This window comes from Apteryx mantelli, chromosome 7, assembly GCF_036417845.1.
Source record: "Apteryx mantelli isolate bAptMan1 chromosome 7, bAptMan1.hap1, whole genome shotgun sequence".
Taxonomy (NCBI): Eukaryota; Metazoa; Chordata; class Aves; order Apterygiformes; family Apterygidae; genus Apteryx; species Apteryx mantelli.
In genome coordinates, this window is record NC_089984.1 from 28,677,685 (window position 1) to 28,696,067 (window position 18,383).

Sequence of the window (18,383 nt, forward strand, 5' to 3'; positions counted from 1 at the left end):
CCGGCCCCTCTGCACGGGCACAGAGCGCCGCAGCCCAGCGCACCCAGGCAACGTAAAATAAATGGGATTTATTAGCAAAATAAAAGTACAGTGACTCTCGCTCACAAAGTCCTCCCAGGCCGGCCGAGGCCGCGGCCGCCCCACGACGCACAGCCCAGGGTGCTCGCGGCAAAGCTCCCCACGTCCCGCCGGCTCTGCCCCGGCTGCTGCAGACGGCACAGGATCCAGCCCCGGGCACGGCCAGGCAGCGCGGCCCCACGCTGCCCACCGGAGACGACGTTCACGCAGCACAGAGCGGCCCACCAACGCTCTGCTCAGCCCCGGGACCAGCCACGCGCTGGCCCTGTCCTGCTTCGGTGCAGCGACCCAGTGCGCCGGGACCTGGCGCAGAGCCCGCGGGGCGCCGGTAGGACCTGCACCCACCGCCACGGTGCAGGGTGCCCTGCCTGCCTCAAGCAAGGGGCCCGAGCCCCCAGCAGCGTTGCCAGCAGGGCTGAAGGTGCAGCCTCCCGGCTCACTCCCGGCCTTCCCAGGCATCTTCCCGTTGCTTGTTCTCCAGGCGCTTCCTCTCTGTGGAGCCAAGAGAGGAGGGATAAATCCCAAACCCCGGCCACTCAGCACCCCGGGCACAGGGCACAGCCCCCTGCCAGGGGCTCCCGCCCAGGGAGGGCAGGCAAGGGGCACCAAACCTGCGCCCCGCATCCCTCTGCGTCCCGTGCAGTGTCACCCAGGGCACTGGGGGCTCCGTATGGGGGCAAGCACCAAGCCAAACGATGGGGAGAGCTGAGCACCTGCACTTTGGCCCTGTCCTTCCCCAGTGCAAGGGCAGGTCCCGGCCCCCAGGGTCCAGACACAGCCGTAGGAAAAATGGAAAAATGCTCCAGCACACGGGTGCCTGCCAGCAGAGCGGAGCTGGGAAGTTAAAACACCAGGAGGGCCCGGCCACCCCCAAGGGTCAGCAGCAAAGAGGGCGAAGGTCCTTCTTACAGCAGGGCTGCGGGATCCCTGGGGCCGCTGCAAGCCATGGGGCCGGCAGCACCAGTAATGCACAGCGGCAGGCTGCTGCCAGCCCCGGCACGGCGAGGTGCAGTTTGGAGAGGAGCAGGGAGGGACGCTTGGCTCGGGGCAGGAGGGGAAGGAGAGCTTGCTGCTGCTGGGGGCAGGACGCAAGAGCATCCGTCGCTCCCAAGAACGGGAGCTGCCAGGCTCTCGCTGGCCTGCGGACGGAGAGGCACCAGGAGCTTCCCACCAGCACCGCTGCCTCCCACTTCTCTCCGCCGGGCGCTGCCAAGTCCGGCGGGCAGCAGGACGTTTGCTGCAGCCCTCGAGGGACCCCATCTGGCTGGCAGCACGTCCAGCCTGGCCCGGCCCTCCCCACGCGCCAGTCCGGAGGCCAGGTGCCCCCCGCCACCCGCAGCCAGGAGCTCACCCCGGGCCTCCTGCAGCTTCTTGCGCTCGGCGTCCCGCTGGGCTCTCGTCTGGTTGCTGCGCACCCCCAGGGCGCCGATCACCAGCCTCCGGGCCAGGGCCGCCGACGTCTCCGGGCGCTCCTTGGCGGGCTGCAGGAAGTCTGGGGAGGGCGCGCAGGGCAGCGTCAGCACACGGCACCCGCCGGGGCACGCAGGGACACCCGGGAAGGGAAGGGAAGGGAAGGGGGAGCGGGCCTGGCTCCCAAGCAGTTCCCGGATACGCCAGGCAGGGCGGCAGTGGGAAAAGCCCTGCTGGCACCATCTGACCCCAACCCTGCCCCGCGGAGCTGCCCCAAGGCTGTTTCCACCATGCCCTGGCCTGGCACCAGGACGAAGGTGCTGCAGCACAGGAAACGTGCCAGGGCCTCCGCGCCCGGAGCCGGCGCCGCCAGGACGCTCGCTCCTGCCCACCCACGCCAGCAGCCGCGCAGCCCCGCTCACCGGCGTACGCCCTGGCTTTGGCCTTGGCCGCCCTGGTGCCCTGGGACAGCGGGCGAGTCTTCACCATCAGGTGCTTGGTGCTGAGGGCATCGCGCGCTGCGAGGAGAAAGCAGTGCATCGCCAGGCTGTCCTGCCGGGGAGCCCGCTCCAGGGCGGCACGGGGCCAGGTGTCTCCATGCCCACGGGGCTGGGCCCAACCCACAGCCTCCAGGCTGCAGTAAGTCCTCCCCAGCGTCCGGACGCTGGCCTCGGAGCACAGCTGAGCCGAGGGAAACGCTCGGAGGGTCCCGGGGAGGCAGCGAAGGCACCTTCCCTTTTCCCCAGCACTGTGGCGTTTCACCGGCTCCCGAATCCTCCCACCACACGCCCCACGAGCCGCTCGGCGTGCCTACCCGTTATGGGGCTGGAGAAGATGCCCAGGGCGTGCGTGTCGTCCACCCACTTAATGTCAAAGCCCTTCTTCCTGCCGGAGAGACGCAGGGTCACCGAGGAGGGCAGTGCCGCGGGGGGCACGGGGTCCCAGGCAGGATGCCGGGGGGCCGGGGGGCCGCGGCCGTGCCGGCAGACTCACTGGTAGCTGCAGAAGACACGCAGCAGGTCCTCGGTGCGGAAGTCCGGGGGGAAGTCGTAGATCTCGATGACGTGGGGCAGCTCGTCGGCGCCGAGGTCCGGCGCGGCCGGCTCGGCCCCGTAGTAGTCGAAGCGCGGCGCCTGGAGGCTCTCCCGGCGCTCCTCGCCCCCCGAGAGCTGCGGCGTGGGGGGACAGGCGCAGCGGTGAGCCCCCTGCCCGCTGCAGGGGGACACGCGCCCCCGCGCCGGGCAGCACCGCGCCGCCGAAGCCCCCGCGCCCGCGTGGAGCGAGCAGACTGATTAATGGCGCGCGGTCCCCGGCAAGCGGTCTGGGGCCGCGCTCCGGACACCTGCGCTGCGGGTGGATTAATGGCACTGGGGATAGCGGGAGTTATCGACCAGGGCTCTCGCGCCACGCGCTCGCTTTTCCCATTAACGGCCTGCCTCCGCTCGCCATGCTCAGCCGTCCCCGAGGCCGTGGCGGGAACGGCAGCGGTGGGGCAGCGCTCGGCCCCCCGGCGCGGCCGGCCAGGAGGGAGGCACCCAAAGCAGAGCCCCAACCCCGCACAAGCCTCCGCCAGCCTGGGGCTCTGCCGGCCGCGGCAAAGCGCCCCTCTCCCCCCGCCTGCAGCCAGCATCGCGCTCACGGCTTCCCGCGCCAAGGCCGGGAGGGCCCCGCCGCAGAGCCGGCACAGGCGACTTTGCGCACTCCAAATACATGGAGGGAAGAGCAAGGAGCACAGCAGAAAGGCCGGGAGGAGAGACGCTCGGCATGCCCTGTCCCGCTGCCCTGCACCACCTCCGTGCACTGCCTCGCAGCCCGGCACCAGACCCCCGAGAGGGAAAAGCCACCGCTCCCCCGAGGAGTTAGTTCCAGCGGTTAATCACCTGCGCCGCTAAAAATTTATGCCTTATTTCTAATTTGAATTTGCCTGGCTTCAGTTTCCAGCCGTTGGTTCTCGTTCTGCCTCTCTGCTGGATTAAAGAGCCCTCGGTCCCAGGTACTGTCGCCCCGTGACGGCACTTACTCACGGTAATCAAGTCACTTCTCAGTCTTCTCCTTGATAAGCTAAACGGATTGTGCTTGCTTAGTATCTCACAGCGGGGCACTTTCTCTAGCCCTAAAAAATGACGTCTGCCACTCCTTTCCGCCTCTCTCCGATTTTTCAACGTTGCTTTGAAAAGACGACGGGCGCCAGACCCGCACGCAGGGTCCCACGAGGCGGCGGGGCAACAAAGCCACCCCCGCGCTCCCCACCGCCCCGGGCACCCCGCGACACCAGCACCGGCGGGGGCCCCCGGCGCTGCTTCCCGCACCTCCGCTCTCCGGCGTGCTCCCCAACCCAGCGCCCGGCCGCACTGCTGCGCGCCCCGGCACGGCCCGGGCGCCCCCACCGATTTACAGCCCCGCTCGAGCGGCAGCGGGGCCGTTGGTCTGCGCGGCCCCGGCTCCCCCGTCCCCACCGCACGCGGGGCCCATGGCGCTGGGGGCCAGCACGGCACGGCGCAGGGAGCCGGCGCATAACTCAGCCGGGTTCCCAGGCTGATCCCCCGAGCGATCATAGCCGCGCGCACCACGGCTGGAAGGTTAGAGTCCATAAATCCCAGCCAGCTCAGTCAATAAAAAGTGTTCACTCCGACAATTTTATGGGGAAGACGGATTCACGGCAGGTGAGGGGGTGCTGCCAGGGCGGCTGGATGCCGGCAGAGGGGAGAGCTGAGTTATGGAGCCGGCGGGACGAGCCAGCGCTGCCGGCAGAGCCTGGCTGCCCCGGGATGGTCTCCCACTACCCGAGAGCGCCCTGTGCGGGGCAGCGCGCTCATCCCGCCGGGGCCGGCACCCGCTGCCCCCGCCGGCTGCAGGGAGCTGCCCTGCGGCAGGATGAGGCCCTGCAGGGATGCTTGAGGGAGCAGAGCCCTCAGGTAGTGCCAGGTGCCGGGGAAAATTATTAGAGAGCGCGAGCGCAAAGCGCCGGAGCGGTCCTTGACCTTCACAAACCACTGCGTGCGGCAGGCGGCGAAGGACGGCAGCAGGCTGGCGGCGGGGCTCAGCTGCGCGCCGGCACGGCTCAACAGGTCCGCCCGAGCCGGCGGCACCGCTGCCCTCGCCCGGCCAGGCTGCGGCCCGGAGGGGTGCTCGGGAGACGGGCTCTCGCCCTCCGCACAGAAAGGGGGGATAAAGCTGCACCCTCAGGGTGGCGGGTATGCCGGAGCTGGGGGTCCAGCTGCTGGCCCGGTGCGGGGAGCGGGCGCCTGGGGCACAGCACCCACCGCGGCACTCGGCCCCCATCGCCCTGGAGGAACCGCGGCACCATGCATCCCGAACTCGACGATACGCAAGGAAACTCCCAAAAGCCAGGACCCGCAAGGGTTAGGAGCAGCGATTTGGCTTTGCTCCCCCCCACCCCAGGGCACCCACGGGACGCACACGTCCGGAGGGCAGAGAGCACCCTGTACTGGAGGCAGCGCGTGAGCACGCAATTAAGGGGGGGCCGTGGCGCAGAGGCAAGCGCACGCGTCCGCACGGTCCCCCCCGCGCCGGCGCTTCCTGACTTGCGAGAGCTGACGGTAAATGTGCTGCTTTAGTGCTGCATTAATGTAGCCTTCGCCTCTAATTCAGCCTGCCCTCCCGAGCGACTGCCCGCGCTTGATAGGCACCTGCTCCGGGAATGGCTCGCCTGACGGACGCAGGGATGGCAGAGGCAGGGCGCCGCAGGAAATGAAGTCTGTCTGTCACGGCTCACTGCTCTCTAAAGATTTATCCTAGCTGGAGCATGTTACAGGTGTCCGTGGCAGCTCACTTACACTCCCGCTCGCTCGCCGAGATGCCAGGCGGAGAAGCCAGCTGCGAGGAGAAAGCCCTTCCCCACCGCAAACAGCAGCACCGCTCGGAGAGGAAGAGGAGGCAAGCCGTCGCAGGCACCCGCGCCGCGGGCTCGCACCCCTCCGAGCCCATCCGGCTCCTCGCGGGACTGCGGGGACCCCCCAGCTCCCGCGCCGGCCGGCTCATGCCAGCCCTCGCGTGCTCTGGCCAAGCCTCAAGCCTGCAGGCAGGCCCCGGGCGCTCATCAAGTTGATGGAGAATCCACCAAGCCCGCAAGGAAATTGTTCCGGTGGTTAATTACCCTCTGTGTTAAAAATGGGTGCCTTATTTCTAGTCTGAATTGGTCTGGCTTCAGCTTCCAGCCAATGGATCTCGTTATGTTTTTTCTTGCTAGATTAAAGAGCCGTCTGCTATCAGAAATCTTGTCTCCATATAGAATGTCATAAATCTTGCTCTCCGCCGGCTATCCGCAGTGCATAAGGATTCAGTTATGACGAAGAGCGCTACTAATTTTCTTGTCCTTTTTGTTAATTAACAACAGCTCCATCTCCCCGAGACTCTGCTCCCTCCCTGAGCAGGCTCGCCTGCCTCTGCGGCTCCAGAGTGAGGGGCTGGAAAACCAGGAGAGCAGCATGGGGGAGCCAAGGGGGGAAGACAGCAACTTATAATTGATAAGTCCCTGTTTTGAGTTCTTATTCACTGGCTTCAGGAAAAAAAAGCCCCACCTTTATGGAGAGCTTGCGCGCAGGGAATCGAACACGGATGCTCCAGCATGCCGCGCAGGAGCCAGGCTGCACGTGCCAGGATGCGCGAGGAGCGTGGCTTGCTCCGAGGGTGCTCCCTGCACGCCGAGCCTGGCCCCGGCGCCGCGCTGCCTCCTCGCCTTCCTCCCCGTCGCGCCCTCCCCTTGACCAGGGGAGACGCGAACGGCGTTCGAGCAGCAAAGCGTCCCCCTTGCACCAGCGGCACTCAGCGCGTGCGCCACAACCATGGCGCGAGCGCTCGAGGGTCGTGAAACGCGGCGGGGCAGAGCGAAGCGGGGACGAAGGCTCCCCAAACCCCTCCCAGGTCCAAGCCAGCCCCTCCGCCGCGCCGCCGCCGGGCTCGCCGCTCTGCAGACTCGCACCCGAGCGCAGGTGCTGCCAGCCCGCTTCACCCGGCGCCCTCCCAGCACCCGGGCAGCCGCGAGACCGGGGGGTCAGGAGCTGCCCCTCGGTAACAAGGCTGCTCAGCTAATCCCATTTCTGCCTAGCGGCTATTATCAGGCACCGACCGCCACCTCGAACCTCGCTTTCAGCCCGGGGTGGACGTTCATTTTAACGATATTAGCACTGTTTGTTACTTTCGGTCCATTAATGTCATTGCGAAAATTACCAGTTTTACGCTACTGATTTAAAATGCAATAATGGATTTCCAGCCCCAGCGCAAAAGCTGCGCTTCCCCTGCAAACGGCAGGAAAGCTGCGTGGGTCCCAGCGCTGAGCAGCTAATTGTAGTAAATTTAGCCACACACTTACAGGAAGATATGGTAATGAGGCACAGCTGATTAAGAAGCCGCACTTTTGAGGAAACTTCATGTTGCTAGTTCAATGGGAGCCCATCCGTCTCAGCTCATTTCTTTATTACCAGCCCCGGCTTCACGAGGGTGCAGTTGCCGTTTACGGCGCTCGGGCACGTTTTACTGGGTGCACTTTATGCACTATAAAGGGAAGATCTCCCCCAGCTCGCACAGCCTCGCTGGCACCGAGGGATGGGATGCAAACGGTCCAGGCAAGGGGCGGCTGCTCTCACGTCCTCCCAGGCCTTTACGCGGCGGCAGGTGCCCCAGCCCGAGCTGCTACTCCCGCAGGGGACACAAGGACAGCCGTCCCCCGGCCACGCGGGCGCCACACGTACCTCTTCCAGGAGGCGGGGGTCCAGGCAGTCGCCGTCATCGTTGAACAGCGCGTCCCAGCTCTCCTCGGCTCCCGGGCTCGCGCCGTCCCGCACGCCACGGAGACCTCCGCCGTCCTCGTCTGCCCGCGCCGGCGCCTCGGCCGGGGCCACGGGCGAGAGCTCTGCGACGCCACGGCACAGCACCTCCAGGGAGCACCGGGGCTCGCGGCTCTCCGGGGGCGCCCCTTCCCACGCGCCGCTTGCCGTCTCCTCGCTCGGGCCCCGCGGGATGCTCTCAGCCTCGTGCCTGCACACCGACTCAGCCCCAGCGCTGCCGTCCGCCCGGCCAGATGAGCCAATCCCGCCGGCATCCTCGGCACCAGCAGCGCTCTCCTCCACGCTGAGCAACAGCCGCCCCCCCGCGCATCCCACCAGGAGCTCGGGGCAGCTGCCGGCACCTGGGGCGCTCTCCCACGGGAACGCCGGTGCATTGCCCATGCCACCCCCCGAGCAGCCGGCTCCTCCGGGCACCTCGGAGAGGCCCTCTCCGGTGGGCTCGGATGTGCTTCCCAGACTCTCTCCCTCCTCCTCGTCGGCCAGCCCAAAGGCACAGCCCTCGCCCTGCGCTGCAGGGAGAGAGCCGCCACGCTCCCTCTCCTCCGCCGCCCCTGGGCCGCCCGTGAGCTCCCCCGCGAGCTCCGGCACACCGTCTCCGCTCCCCTCCCCTGCCCGCTGCCGGGCGCCCTCGCCCCCGCGCTCGGCACAGCCCCCGGCTCGCGCCCCGGCCGGGCCCGGCACGCCGTCCCCCGAATGCTGCGGCACGCTGCTCGCCCCTGTCCGATGCACCGCGCTCCCGCCCGGCCGAGCTGCCGCGTGGCTGGCGGGGTCCCCCCCGGGCTCGGCGGCTGCCTCCGTGGCCCTGGGCTGGGCACGAGGGCTCGGCGCTGTCCTGGCCTCCGGGCAGCCGCGGCCACGCTCCCCAAACCCTGGGTGGTGGGACGCTTTCTCCTGGGGCTGGGCAAGGGCCGGATCCGGGCAGGGCTCCAGTGCGCTGGGCAATGCTCCCGGGCCCTCGGGGCTGCCGGCTCCCGGCCTCTCCAGCCGCGGCTCCGTGGGAACGCCAGAGTCCCCGGTGGAGGCTTCCTGGGGGCAGGCGCCTGGCTCGCTCTCCCGCCTCGCCGCTCCGCTCTCCCTCGCCGCGCGCGTCCTGGCGCTGGGGCTTCGCCGCCGCCCCTCGGCGCGGCCTTTGGAGACGTCCTGCGCCGGGTGGTGGTTCACTGGCCCCGCCGGCGCGCCGGCAGCCGAGCCGCCCGCTCCTGGGGCCGTCCTCTCCCGCCGCGCTTTGGGCACGTAGAGCGCCATGTCGGGCTTCCTGCGGCGAGGCCGGCTGCTCTCCCCCTCCTGCTGCATGGTGCCGCTGCCGCCTGCGAACGGGAGAGAGAAAGCATCAGTCCCAGCCCGCGTCCCAGTGCCCAGGGAGCCCGGCGCAGGAGCCCGGCACGGGGCCGGCAAGGAAAGGGCAGCTCCATCACTGCCACCTGCAGCTTTTGCCGGGCAAAAGCCACGGGAGCAGGGGAAGGCAAGGATGGTGCTGCACAAGCCCTACTGAAACACGGTCGATGCGCCTGGGCTGCAGCCAAAACGGGGAAAAAGCGAGGGACATCCAGCCGACGAAACCCCCCCGAGAGCCGGACGAAGGACGGAGCCAGCTGCGCCGCTCGCGAGGCTGAGCGAGGCGCCGGCTCCCTCCACCGCTGAGCACCCCGCGAGCCCGGCTCCGAGCACCGACGGACCCGGCGCCACTGTAACACAAATGAATGATGAGACGGGACGCGGCAAGGACAGCTCGTCCGCACTGCAGTGCCGGCCGGCAACGGGCCACCGCCAGCTTGCAGAGCCTGGCCACGGTCACGGGCCACCCTCGGTGCCACCGCTGCTGCCTCGCTGCCCACATCCCCTCCCGGCCCCCTTACGGCCTCACCACCTCTTGGCCACGCCGGGCACGTAGAAGCTCCTGGTTTCGCTTTGAAGATGTTCAAAACCATCGTGAGTTTTTATTAGTAAAACCAGCTCATGCGTTGCCCCCCTCCGCAGCACGAAGGCAGCGGGAGTCTGCTCTGCCGTCCTGTCTCCCACCGTCGCTAAAACCAGCTGCCGAGGGGCAAACGGCACCGCAGGAGGAGGCTGAGGGAGCTACGAGGCGAAGGCAGGGGAGTCTAGCGCACGTCGCGACGCTCTTCGCTGCAGCCCGCTGCCTCGGCGCGGAGCCCCACGCGCGGGATGCGTGTGCACGGCACCTGCGACCCTCAACACTGGGCAGCTCCAAGCTTTCGGAGCCAGAGTGGCTCCTCCGCCTGGTGTCCCCAGGCGAGGGGCAGAGTCCCTGCCACCCCGGCATGCCACGGCCCCAGCGCCCCGCTCACCTGCTGCCCCGGCCCGGCAGAGATTTATTTTTCATCATCTTTGGCACAAGCGGGCGCTTTGCTATCTGCCAGGCCCCATGCCCCTATAAATATGCATCAGGCAGCGTTTATGGAGACGGATGGCGCGGGGGTCTGGGCTGTGGTTGAGGGGAAGGCAGAGTGGGGCCGGGCTGGGGCCCCGTGATTAATCACTGCCCACTCTGTTTAGGGGTATTCATCACAGGCCGCTGTCAGGTAAATCACTGGAAAAACACCTCTTCAGTAATTAATGTGAAGTGACGGATGGACAGCCCCTGGGCCCATTAATCTGGAACATCAGAGCTTACCGAGATTATGAATGTCAGGATGCATAAACTGCCGGCGGATCAATAGGGCCAGGAATTCGTCCAAGGCTCTCATTTCCGAGGCACCTCCGGTACATTAGGCTCCTCTCCTCTCCCCTCGCCTCAAACTCAGCTAAGCGCAGCCTCGGGGACACGCAGCCCCGGCCCGGCAGAGGCGCAAACGCTCCCCGGCGGCTCCCGCGGCCCGGTTCCCGCGCCACCCTCCGGGAGAGCCGACGCTGCCGGCGGCTCCAGGAAGGCGAGGGCAGGCCGAGCCCGGGGCTGCGCTCTGCGGTCGGACCTCAGCCACCGCTGCGAGCGCTGGTGGGGAAGCGTCTCGGATCCAGGGCTGCCTGCTCCGCTAAATCTCACTCCATCCTCCTGACGGATGGATGGACGGACGGAGCGGAGCTCTCAGCGAGGCCCTGCGGAGCCTCGGCGTGATGGATGGGTCTCTCGCGGCGCTCTCAAAACCGCCAGCAAGCCCGGCCTGGTGCGATGGAGACAGCAGCCGGCTCAGCCGCTCCGGCGGGGAAACCTGCAGCAATCGCCCGGCTCCTCCTTCTCACGCCTAGCGGCCAGCCCGGCCCCGGAGACGGAGCAGGGCTGACCCCCGTGCCGGGCCATGCCCCGTGCCTCCAGGCAGGGCCAGCAGGCTCGGGGGCAGCGCCGGGGCCACGTCCCGAGGAGCATCCTGACGTGCTCCGTCCCACCACCGCCGCGGCACCGGCCGCCCCTCGCACGGGGGCCGGGGTGACGCCTCCCGGACCATTTTTCTCACCAGGGAGACATATGCAGCACTTGTCATTTTTTTCATCCTTTGATACACTAATTTCGCTGGCAGAATGGTCCCCTTTATCTTTATCGACTGCGAGGAAAGAACTTATCCTATAAACCGTCCAAGGTCTGCGCTGGTCATTTTTCAACACCGAGGCGTTATACATTTTCTCACCGAGCAGCAGCCCAACCTTGCCGAGTGCCGGGAAGGGAGGGGGCGCGCAGAGCCCTCGGGCACCGGCATTTCCCCCTCGTGCTCCGCGGGCCGTACCGACTGCACAAGGCTTATTTAATGCACGCTTATTTAATGCCCGGCAAACACCTCCCAGCCTGCACGGAGCAGCGTCCGGCCGCAAGGCCACACGCGCGACGCCAGCGACCGTTTCGCCACGGAGGGCGCGGAACGACGGGGGCAGCCAGCCCGGGAGCAGCATCCCTGCTCCGGCTCCGCGAGCAGCAGCGCCTCGGCGGGTCCTGGAGGCGGCCGGCCCCAGAGAAGGCACAAGAGCAGCGCCGAGCCCGGCCCCACGCTCACCTCCCCGCCGCAGTGAGGCAGCTGCCTGCAGCACGGCACCCTTGGGCAGAGGGCAGGAGCCGGGTGCCAGCACCTGTGTCGTGGCCGGGCTGGCGCGCGCCCGAATTAGCGCAGCCCTGGTCTCCTCCGCAGAGCAGCTTGCACGCTCAGCAAGGAGCGCGTGCAAAAATAGCCGCTGCCGAACACGGTGCGAGAACCACATGGCTGCAGCTTCCTCGCACCAAACTCTGCTTCTGCAGGACACTTAAACCTGCTCTCCTAAAAGATTTTTCCCAGCCAAACCCCGAAGTCTCGGTCTGCAGCTTCAAGGCTGGACTTGCTAAAAGATGTATTTTACAGCTATAAAAAGAGGAAAGAGCTTTCTCCACCGCTTGCCTCGCTCTCAAAGCAGCCAAGATGCTTCCACTAAACCTCTTCCGGGGAAATTCTCCCCGGCAGGCAAGTCTGGAAGACAAATGCCACAAACAGCCGAGGCCTGGCGGACAGCACGGAGCTGCACCACTGCAGCCACCTGCGTCCATGCCCATGCCGGAGCCCTTCCTGAAAAGGGCACCGAGCCCCATGCTGATCCCCATGGAGGTGATCACCGACCCCCACAGGCTCTGCTCCCCGGGGCCACCAAGGATTGCCGACGTGGGGACGCTGCCCGGCCAGGACACTTCGGGGTTTCCCTTCCGCCCCCGCGCACGCCAGCACTGCTCGGGGGGAGCAGCAGGGCTCCACGCACTTCCCAAGTCACCTCCAGGAAGAGGAGCCTTCACGCGCAGGATTTACGGGCTCCTCGAAAGCTTGCCGTTCACCTTGCCTCACCCTCCAAACCAGATGGTGCTGCATTAGCGAGACGGCTGGCGCCGGGAGGCTCCTCTCCCTGCGCAGCCGGGGAAGAGGCGCTTGCCGCAGCCCGGGGCCGTAGCGCTGGGCACCGCACAGCTCCTTTCCCCAGGAAGGGGAAACCCAGCCGGCGCCGGCACCTCCGTGCACCCACCCAGGCTGGGCCGCCCGGGCAAAGCGAGGCAGGAGCAACGCGGCGAGGCTGCCGCAGCCCGCAGCCCGCTGGCAGGGACACTGCAGCGCGCAGAGGCTTTCTCTTCCCTCAGGGCAACCCGGCTCCTGCCCCCAGCCTATTACACACTCCAGCGGGCGCCGCGGCCACGCGCCGGCACCGACCGATTTCACGCTCCGGGAGGCAGCGCGGCGTCCCCGGCTGCAGGTCTCATTCACACTACGCTGGGCAGGGCGGCCCCGCTCCTCCAAACTTCCGGGCCAACTTCACGCTCGTCCCGCCGGCACCCGCGGCAAAGCCGGGCAGCGAAAGCCCCGAGAGGGCCCGGGCTGCCCCTCTTTTCGGAGCTGCCTAGCGAAACAGCTCGGCGCTGGGGCAGGGCAGGGCTGCCCGAGGGGAGGCTCTGCCCCGGGGCAGGGCAGACCGTGGCCAGGCACCTTGTCCTAAGGCAAAAGCGCAGCGGGAGCTGCTCCACAGGCTCCCGGCAGGTACCACCCGCCGGCCAGACGCAACCGGTGCCCGGCGCCCTGCACATCCCTCGCGCTGCCCCAGGAACAAACTCCCTGCTCACGGAGGCATTTTCATGCAGCTCAGCAAAGGCGCCGCGCACATTCGGCTCACGTTAAACGGCCCATGCGAAGGGCCAGGGCCAAGTCATGCACCACCCTGACGAGGAGCAGAGCAATTCCAGAGCCGGGAGAAAGACGTTTATCGTTAAAATCACCTCCTTCCCCTTCTGTGCCTCCTTCTGCCCGGCATCTCCGCTCCCCCCGCGCCACGGAGCAGGGGGCTGGCTCAGCCGGCCACGGCAACCGCTCTGCGGCCAGAGGGGCTGCCGAAAGCAGCTGGCTGAGCAGCCTGACTTTGGCACGAGTTTGTGAGGTCTCAGAGCAGCTGCTCAGGCTACGCGCTGGTCTGTGCTTCCCCTCTAGCAACGCTCTGCACAGCAGCCAGGCAGCGTTTGCTCCCTGCTTTCTCCCCTTCCTCTCTTCAGGAAAGCACAGGGGTTCCCTAAGAAGACAGTGGTGACAGGACCAGGCCATTATGCTCTTCCCCACCAAAAAAGGCAGTTTTTGCCCTCTCTAGCAAGACCATCAAGCAGGGTTTTACCAGAGCATATAAAACCTATTAGCACACTGAAGGCTCTACCTCACGCTGCAAAGCTTATAGCCGATTTCCTCCTTTTTCTGCATCTTTGCTAGACAGGTAAGGACATTTACGGCTCCGCTCTAAAGCCAGAGACGCCTGAACTCACCGCGCAACACTGCAACAGGGGTTTTATTGACTTCTCCCACTCCCGGCACGAGACACCGCGCTCGGCAGCTCCGGCCAGGCACGGCACACGGGCGCACGCGGTGCTGGCCAGGCCCGCGGCCACCGGCCGCACTCCCGTGCCGGGGGGAGCCCGAGGGCGCCGGACGAGCGGCAGCGCCGAGGGGGCACGCGGCGCGGATGCCAGGCTGCCGGGCTTCACGCCGCCTGTGCCAGTTCCTGGAAAAGCCTCAGTGCCACCCAGCGCCCTCCCAGCAGGCTGCCTCGCTTCCTGGCAGGGAGCTGTATTTTTAGCCTTCGAGGTTTCTAATTCCACTCAATCCATACTCCCGTCAATAGAGCACATAACCTTAAAGCCCCGAGTGAAAAGGCAACGGCCACACCTCGGGCAGGCAGGCACAGCCCGCGGCACCGGCTGCCCCCCGCGTGCCCCCCCGGCAGCCCGGCGCTCGGGGAGCCGGGAAGCGCCCTCGCGGGACCGCGCACGACTCGCAATGTCACTCTTTATAGCCCGCCGCAGATCGGGCGCGCCTTCAGAAAACGGCACTGCTAATAAAAAAGGCAGGTGCGAGGAGACTCTAAACAGCCCAAATTAAGAGCCTGCCGCCAGCATGCCGGTTTATCCCGGCCGAGCGCCGTTTCCCGCGCCCCGCCAGCCGCTGGGGTCTCACAAGGGCTCTCGCCCCCGCGCCGCGGGAAAGAGGTGCTCAGACAGCGGGAGCCAGCGCCAGCTCCACGAGGAGACGGCGGAGGCAGCGACAGCAGCCGCTGTCAAAGGCGCGCAGGAAGCTCGCCGAGAAAAGAGCGAGAGATCTCAATCGCGCCTTTCACTCCTGATGCTCTTAGGAGATACCTGCAACAAGAGAAAGGGAACATTTCAGACAGGAGCGCGATTTATAAGTCGATACTGTCCCTGAGCAGCTGCAGGGAAGAAAAGCACAACAAGAAAGCGGAAGGAGTTAATACACAAAGGGCTAAGGGGGATACAAAGGACTTTACAAATATACCAGCGCAGAATCAGCACAAGAGTGGAAAGGTCTATTAATAAATAAGGAGGGAGAGAAAATTAATGATGACTCAAAAATAAAGATGACTCAAAAGGACAAAATTACTGTTTTTAACCAGAAAAATGCAAATGAGGCGGAGGCCTCATAAAAACAGCTGCAGGGAAGCAAAAACAGCATCTCCACACATCCAGAGTCACCTGGCCAGCGCGACACCCGGTGAGCCGGGGAGACGAGCCAATTAACCCCCCTGCGCACGCACGGCGCGGGCACTGAAACCGGGGCTCCGGAGACGGGCAGAGCAGAGTAAATGAGGTACAAGAAAGAACAATAAAACCGGGCCCAAGCGCGCGATAAATCCGCCTTCAATCCCCAGCGGCAGAACATAACGGCTGCCACGGAAGGAGCCTGCAAACATCCACCGTGATGGACTCCCGACCTGCGAGGAGCGGCGCGGGGGATGAAGATCGCGGGTTTGTCTGGCGAGAGTTATTTCAGCAGAATACCTGGGCAACGCTTTGGGATAAGGCAAGCCAGACGCAATTTAGCTGAACTTTAGGGTATCGTTTTCCACCACCCCGCAAAGTTTTACTTGAATAACGAATTATAATTAAATTTGCAGACAGCACTGAACAGAGAGGTGTTGCAAACGCCAACCAGAGCAGGTAAAGCACTCAAAGGCTCCAAGAAATACAGGCAGCAAACAAAATGAGATTCAGTCTGGCAAAAACGAAGCTAATATAACCAGGGAAAATAACCTGGAGCAGGTATTCAACTGGCAGGAAAAGCCTGGAAAGCGAGGCCGAGAGCCTCACAGCGAGAGCAGACCGGGAAGCCGGGATGACGGATGCGGCCGCAACGCCCCACGGCAGGCAGCGCGCCCCAGAGCCGCCGAGGCGGCGCGGGCAGGACGAGGGCTGCCGAGGGCTGGCCGGCGGCCGGCCGCAAAAGCAGGCGCTGGCGCCTGGGAGCGCTGGGCACATGTTTTACGAGCACGGGGAGCCCGGAGCGCCGGGTGCCCGGGGACACCATATAACTTCCCAGCCTTCCAGGGCTGTCGCAGCCGGGATCTCTCAATGCGCTCGGGAGAGTTATGGGGACCGAAACGTGCCAGGCTAACGGGGCGCTCCAGGGCTGCGCGCCAGCGGGGGGGGGGTCAGCACAGGGACACTGGGGTGGCAACAGGGCAGGCGCAGCGGGGCAGGGGACACAGCATGTGCCCCGGGCTATGGGGCAGCGGGGCAGGAGACATGGCACGTGCCCCGGGCTATGGGGCAGGCACAGCGGGGCAGGGGACACAGCACGTGCCCCGGGCTATGGGGCAGGAGCAGCGGGGCAGGGGACACAGCACGTGCCCCGGGCTATGGGGCAGGCACAGCGGGGCAGGGGACACGGCACGTGCCCCGGGCTATGGGGCAGGAGCAGCGGGGCAGGGGACACGGCACAGGCCCCGGGCTATGGGGCAGCGGGGCAGGGCCGCGGTGCCGCTCCGCCGCCCCGGCCCCGAGCACCCGCCGGCCCCGCGGGGCCCGGAGCGCTCGGGGGCGCGCGCACGCGGGGGGGCCCCACGCGGGACCGCGGCGCCGCGCGCGGGCGGGCGGCGGGGAAGAGGCGTTACCGGGCGCCGCGCGCGTCCCCCGCCGCTCCTGGCCGCCGCCGCCGCCGCTTCCGCCCCGCCGCGCCGCGCCGAGCCCGCCCCGCCGCGGGGAGCGCCGGGACGTGTAGTGCGCCCGCCCCGTGCGGCCCCGCCGCCCCCGGCCCCGCTGCCCCGGCCCCGGCCGCGGGCCCCCGAGCGGCTGGCGCTGCTGCAGCGCTGCCGGCCCGCGCGACCCCGCTGGAGACGGGCATCGATTTCCCATTATCTTTTAACGGCGCGTATCAAGCGGCGGCGGCGGCGGCGTTCGCGGCTCCGCGGCTTTCTCGGCTCCGCGGGCTGCTGCTGCCAGACCACCGCTCCCGCCCGCCCGCCGCGGGGGAACTGCGCGGGGCTCGGGCCGCATCCTGTGCCCCGCTGCAGGCGGAGGCCTGCGGGGTGGTCAGCGCGCTCGACGGCCGGACGCGCGTCCCGGGGAAGGTGTCTGCGCCTGGCCAGTCCGCTCCGCTTCCTTCCAGCGGTCTGGCGAAGAGCAGGCTGCCTGCGCGGAGCGGATAATGAACGCGGCCCTGGCGCTCGCACGCGCGGCGGCAGCGTGGGCAGCTGGGGAGCGCGGCTGCGACCAGCGCGTCCGCCTGCTCCTGATGAAGCGCTCACGCTGCAGAGCACTCCCGAGCCGGGGGCTGCGCGTGCGGGGGCAGGCCGGGACGCCCTGGGGACCGTCTGGATCCTTAGGCAGACACAGCGAGGGGCGGCCAACGGAGCCGGGAGGTGGCCCAGGAGATGCCGTCAGACATGTGCCTTGTTCTCCCTCCCTTGGCCCGGAGCGGGGCCGGCACCTGGCTTGCAGGAGCAGGAGGTGGTAGAGGCTTGCGGCAGGCGGGTGCAGCAGCCCTGGTTTCTCTGGGTGTTGAACGGGGAGTTTCTTCCCCGTGCCCAGGACCTGCTCTGGGATGCTTATGCCCTGTTCCTTGCAATAGGAGTAAAGTGCCCGGGGAGTCATTCCCTGAGCAAGGAGCTGAGGGGCAGTTGGGGACTTTGAGCTGAACGGAGGAGAGCCAGGGACAAGCCCAGGCATCTCTGCTAATGAATAATAGCTCTTAGATGCAATTCCCAAGCCTCTGCTTCCCGGGCGACTCTGCGGCCTGGGTGAGGGGGGAGTGATGCTCCATAGCAGGCGCATCGCCTGTGCATGATGGAGTGCCAGGCTTGTGCCCGGTCAGCCTGCGGTGAACATCTCAAGCCTCCTCGGGCGGCTGGGGAGCAGCAATAGGGCTGCAGCTGCTGCTGGATGCCCTGGAGTGCACAGACCTTCCTGACTGCCCAGTGCCGGGCCCGGTACAGCCATAAGGACCCAGCACAGCAGGTACTTGGGCCCCAAAGACCTGGTTCTTCTGTGCTGGGACCCGAGTGAGGATGTGTTTTTCCTTTAATTTCCTTTGATTTTCATGCAGTTGTGAACAAAACAGGACCTTGGAAAGGACAGCTGTGCTCCATTGCTGCAATCCTGCGGGATCTCTGCCAGGATCAGGAGGGGACCAGGAGGGCTGGGCAGGGCACCCGTTGGGCCAGACAGACTCAGAGCAGCCTTTCCAGGAACCAGGGCAGCCCTCTCTGGGGCACAGCTCCTCAGCTGGCCCCCAAAACACCCAGCAGACTGTGGGAAGTGCCTCCCCAATCTTTGGGGACAGTGTCCAAGTGATCCCAGAGTCCGTGGGTGCCGCCTGCCCCACGTGTGTGAGCTTGGGCTCTGAGGGCTGGCCAGGCGCTGGCAGGACTGCAGCCATCTCCTGGCCGGCTCAGGGCCCGGCTTTGCTCCCTGCAGCGCCACATGGCAAAGGACCCCCCAAACCCCACGTGCTGCAGGTTTCCAGCGCCACAGTTCGGGTCAGGCTGGCCACACGCATCCGAGTGATGCCGCAGGCAGCCCTGAGCCCTGCAGTGAGAAAGCCTCCCGAGATGCTATTTAAGGCAAGGCCAAGCAAGCACCTGCGAGAAAGGCAGTCTCGGCTCATCACCCAGCCTCCGCCTGCCCCTCCGCAGGGCATCGCCAGACCCATAGCGCTCCCAGAGATCCAGCCAGCCTGGTCCCACCCACGCCCCGGCAATCAGCAGCCCTATGGGTACGTGGGGTCGTCCCACAGCACCCGCGCAGCCCCGCAGCAGAACGGCGAAGGGCTCGCGGCAGGCAGGGCCACCCGCCACCCCAAGAGGAGCAGCCCCTGCCCCAGCGCGCCGTGCTGTAGAGGGGAGCGTGGCCCCTCTCGCAGGTAA

General features: G+C 66.7%; 1 protein-coding gene across 1 annotated transcript; it reads right to left on the reverse strand.

Moving 5' to 3' along the window:
- Nucleotides 1-53: 53 nt before the first annotated feature.
- R3HCC1L (R3H domain and coiled-coil containing 1 like) lies at nucleotides 54-16,184 on the reverse strand. Its single transcript, XM_067299543.1, has 7 exons — nucleotides 16,134-16,184; nucleotides 7,200-8,602; nucleotides 2,482-2,657; nucleotides 2,303-2,373; nucleotides 1,911-2,006; nucleotides 1,430-1,570; nucleotides 54-570 (listed from the first exon to the last, which is right to left on the reverse strand). The coding sequence occupies exons 2-7, from the start codon at nucleotides 8,586-8,588 to the stop codon at nucleotides 515-517; spliced, it is 1,929 nt and encodes a 642-aa protein (XP_067155644.1). The 5' UTR covers nucleotides 8,589-8,602; nucleotides 16,134-16,184; the 3' UTR covers nucleotides 54-514.
- Between the last annotated feature and the right edge of the window lie 2,199 nt (nucleotides 16,185-18,383).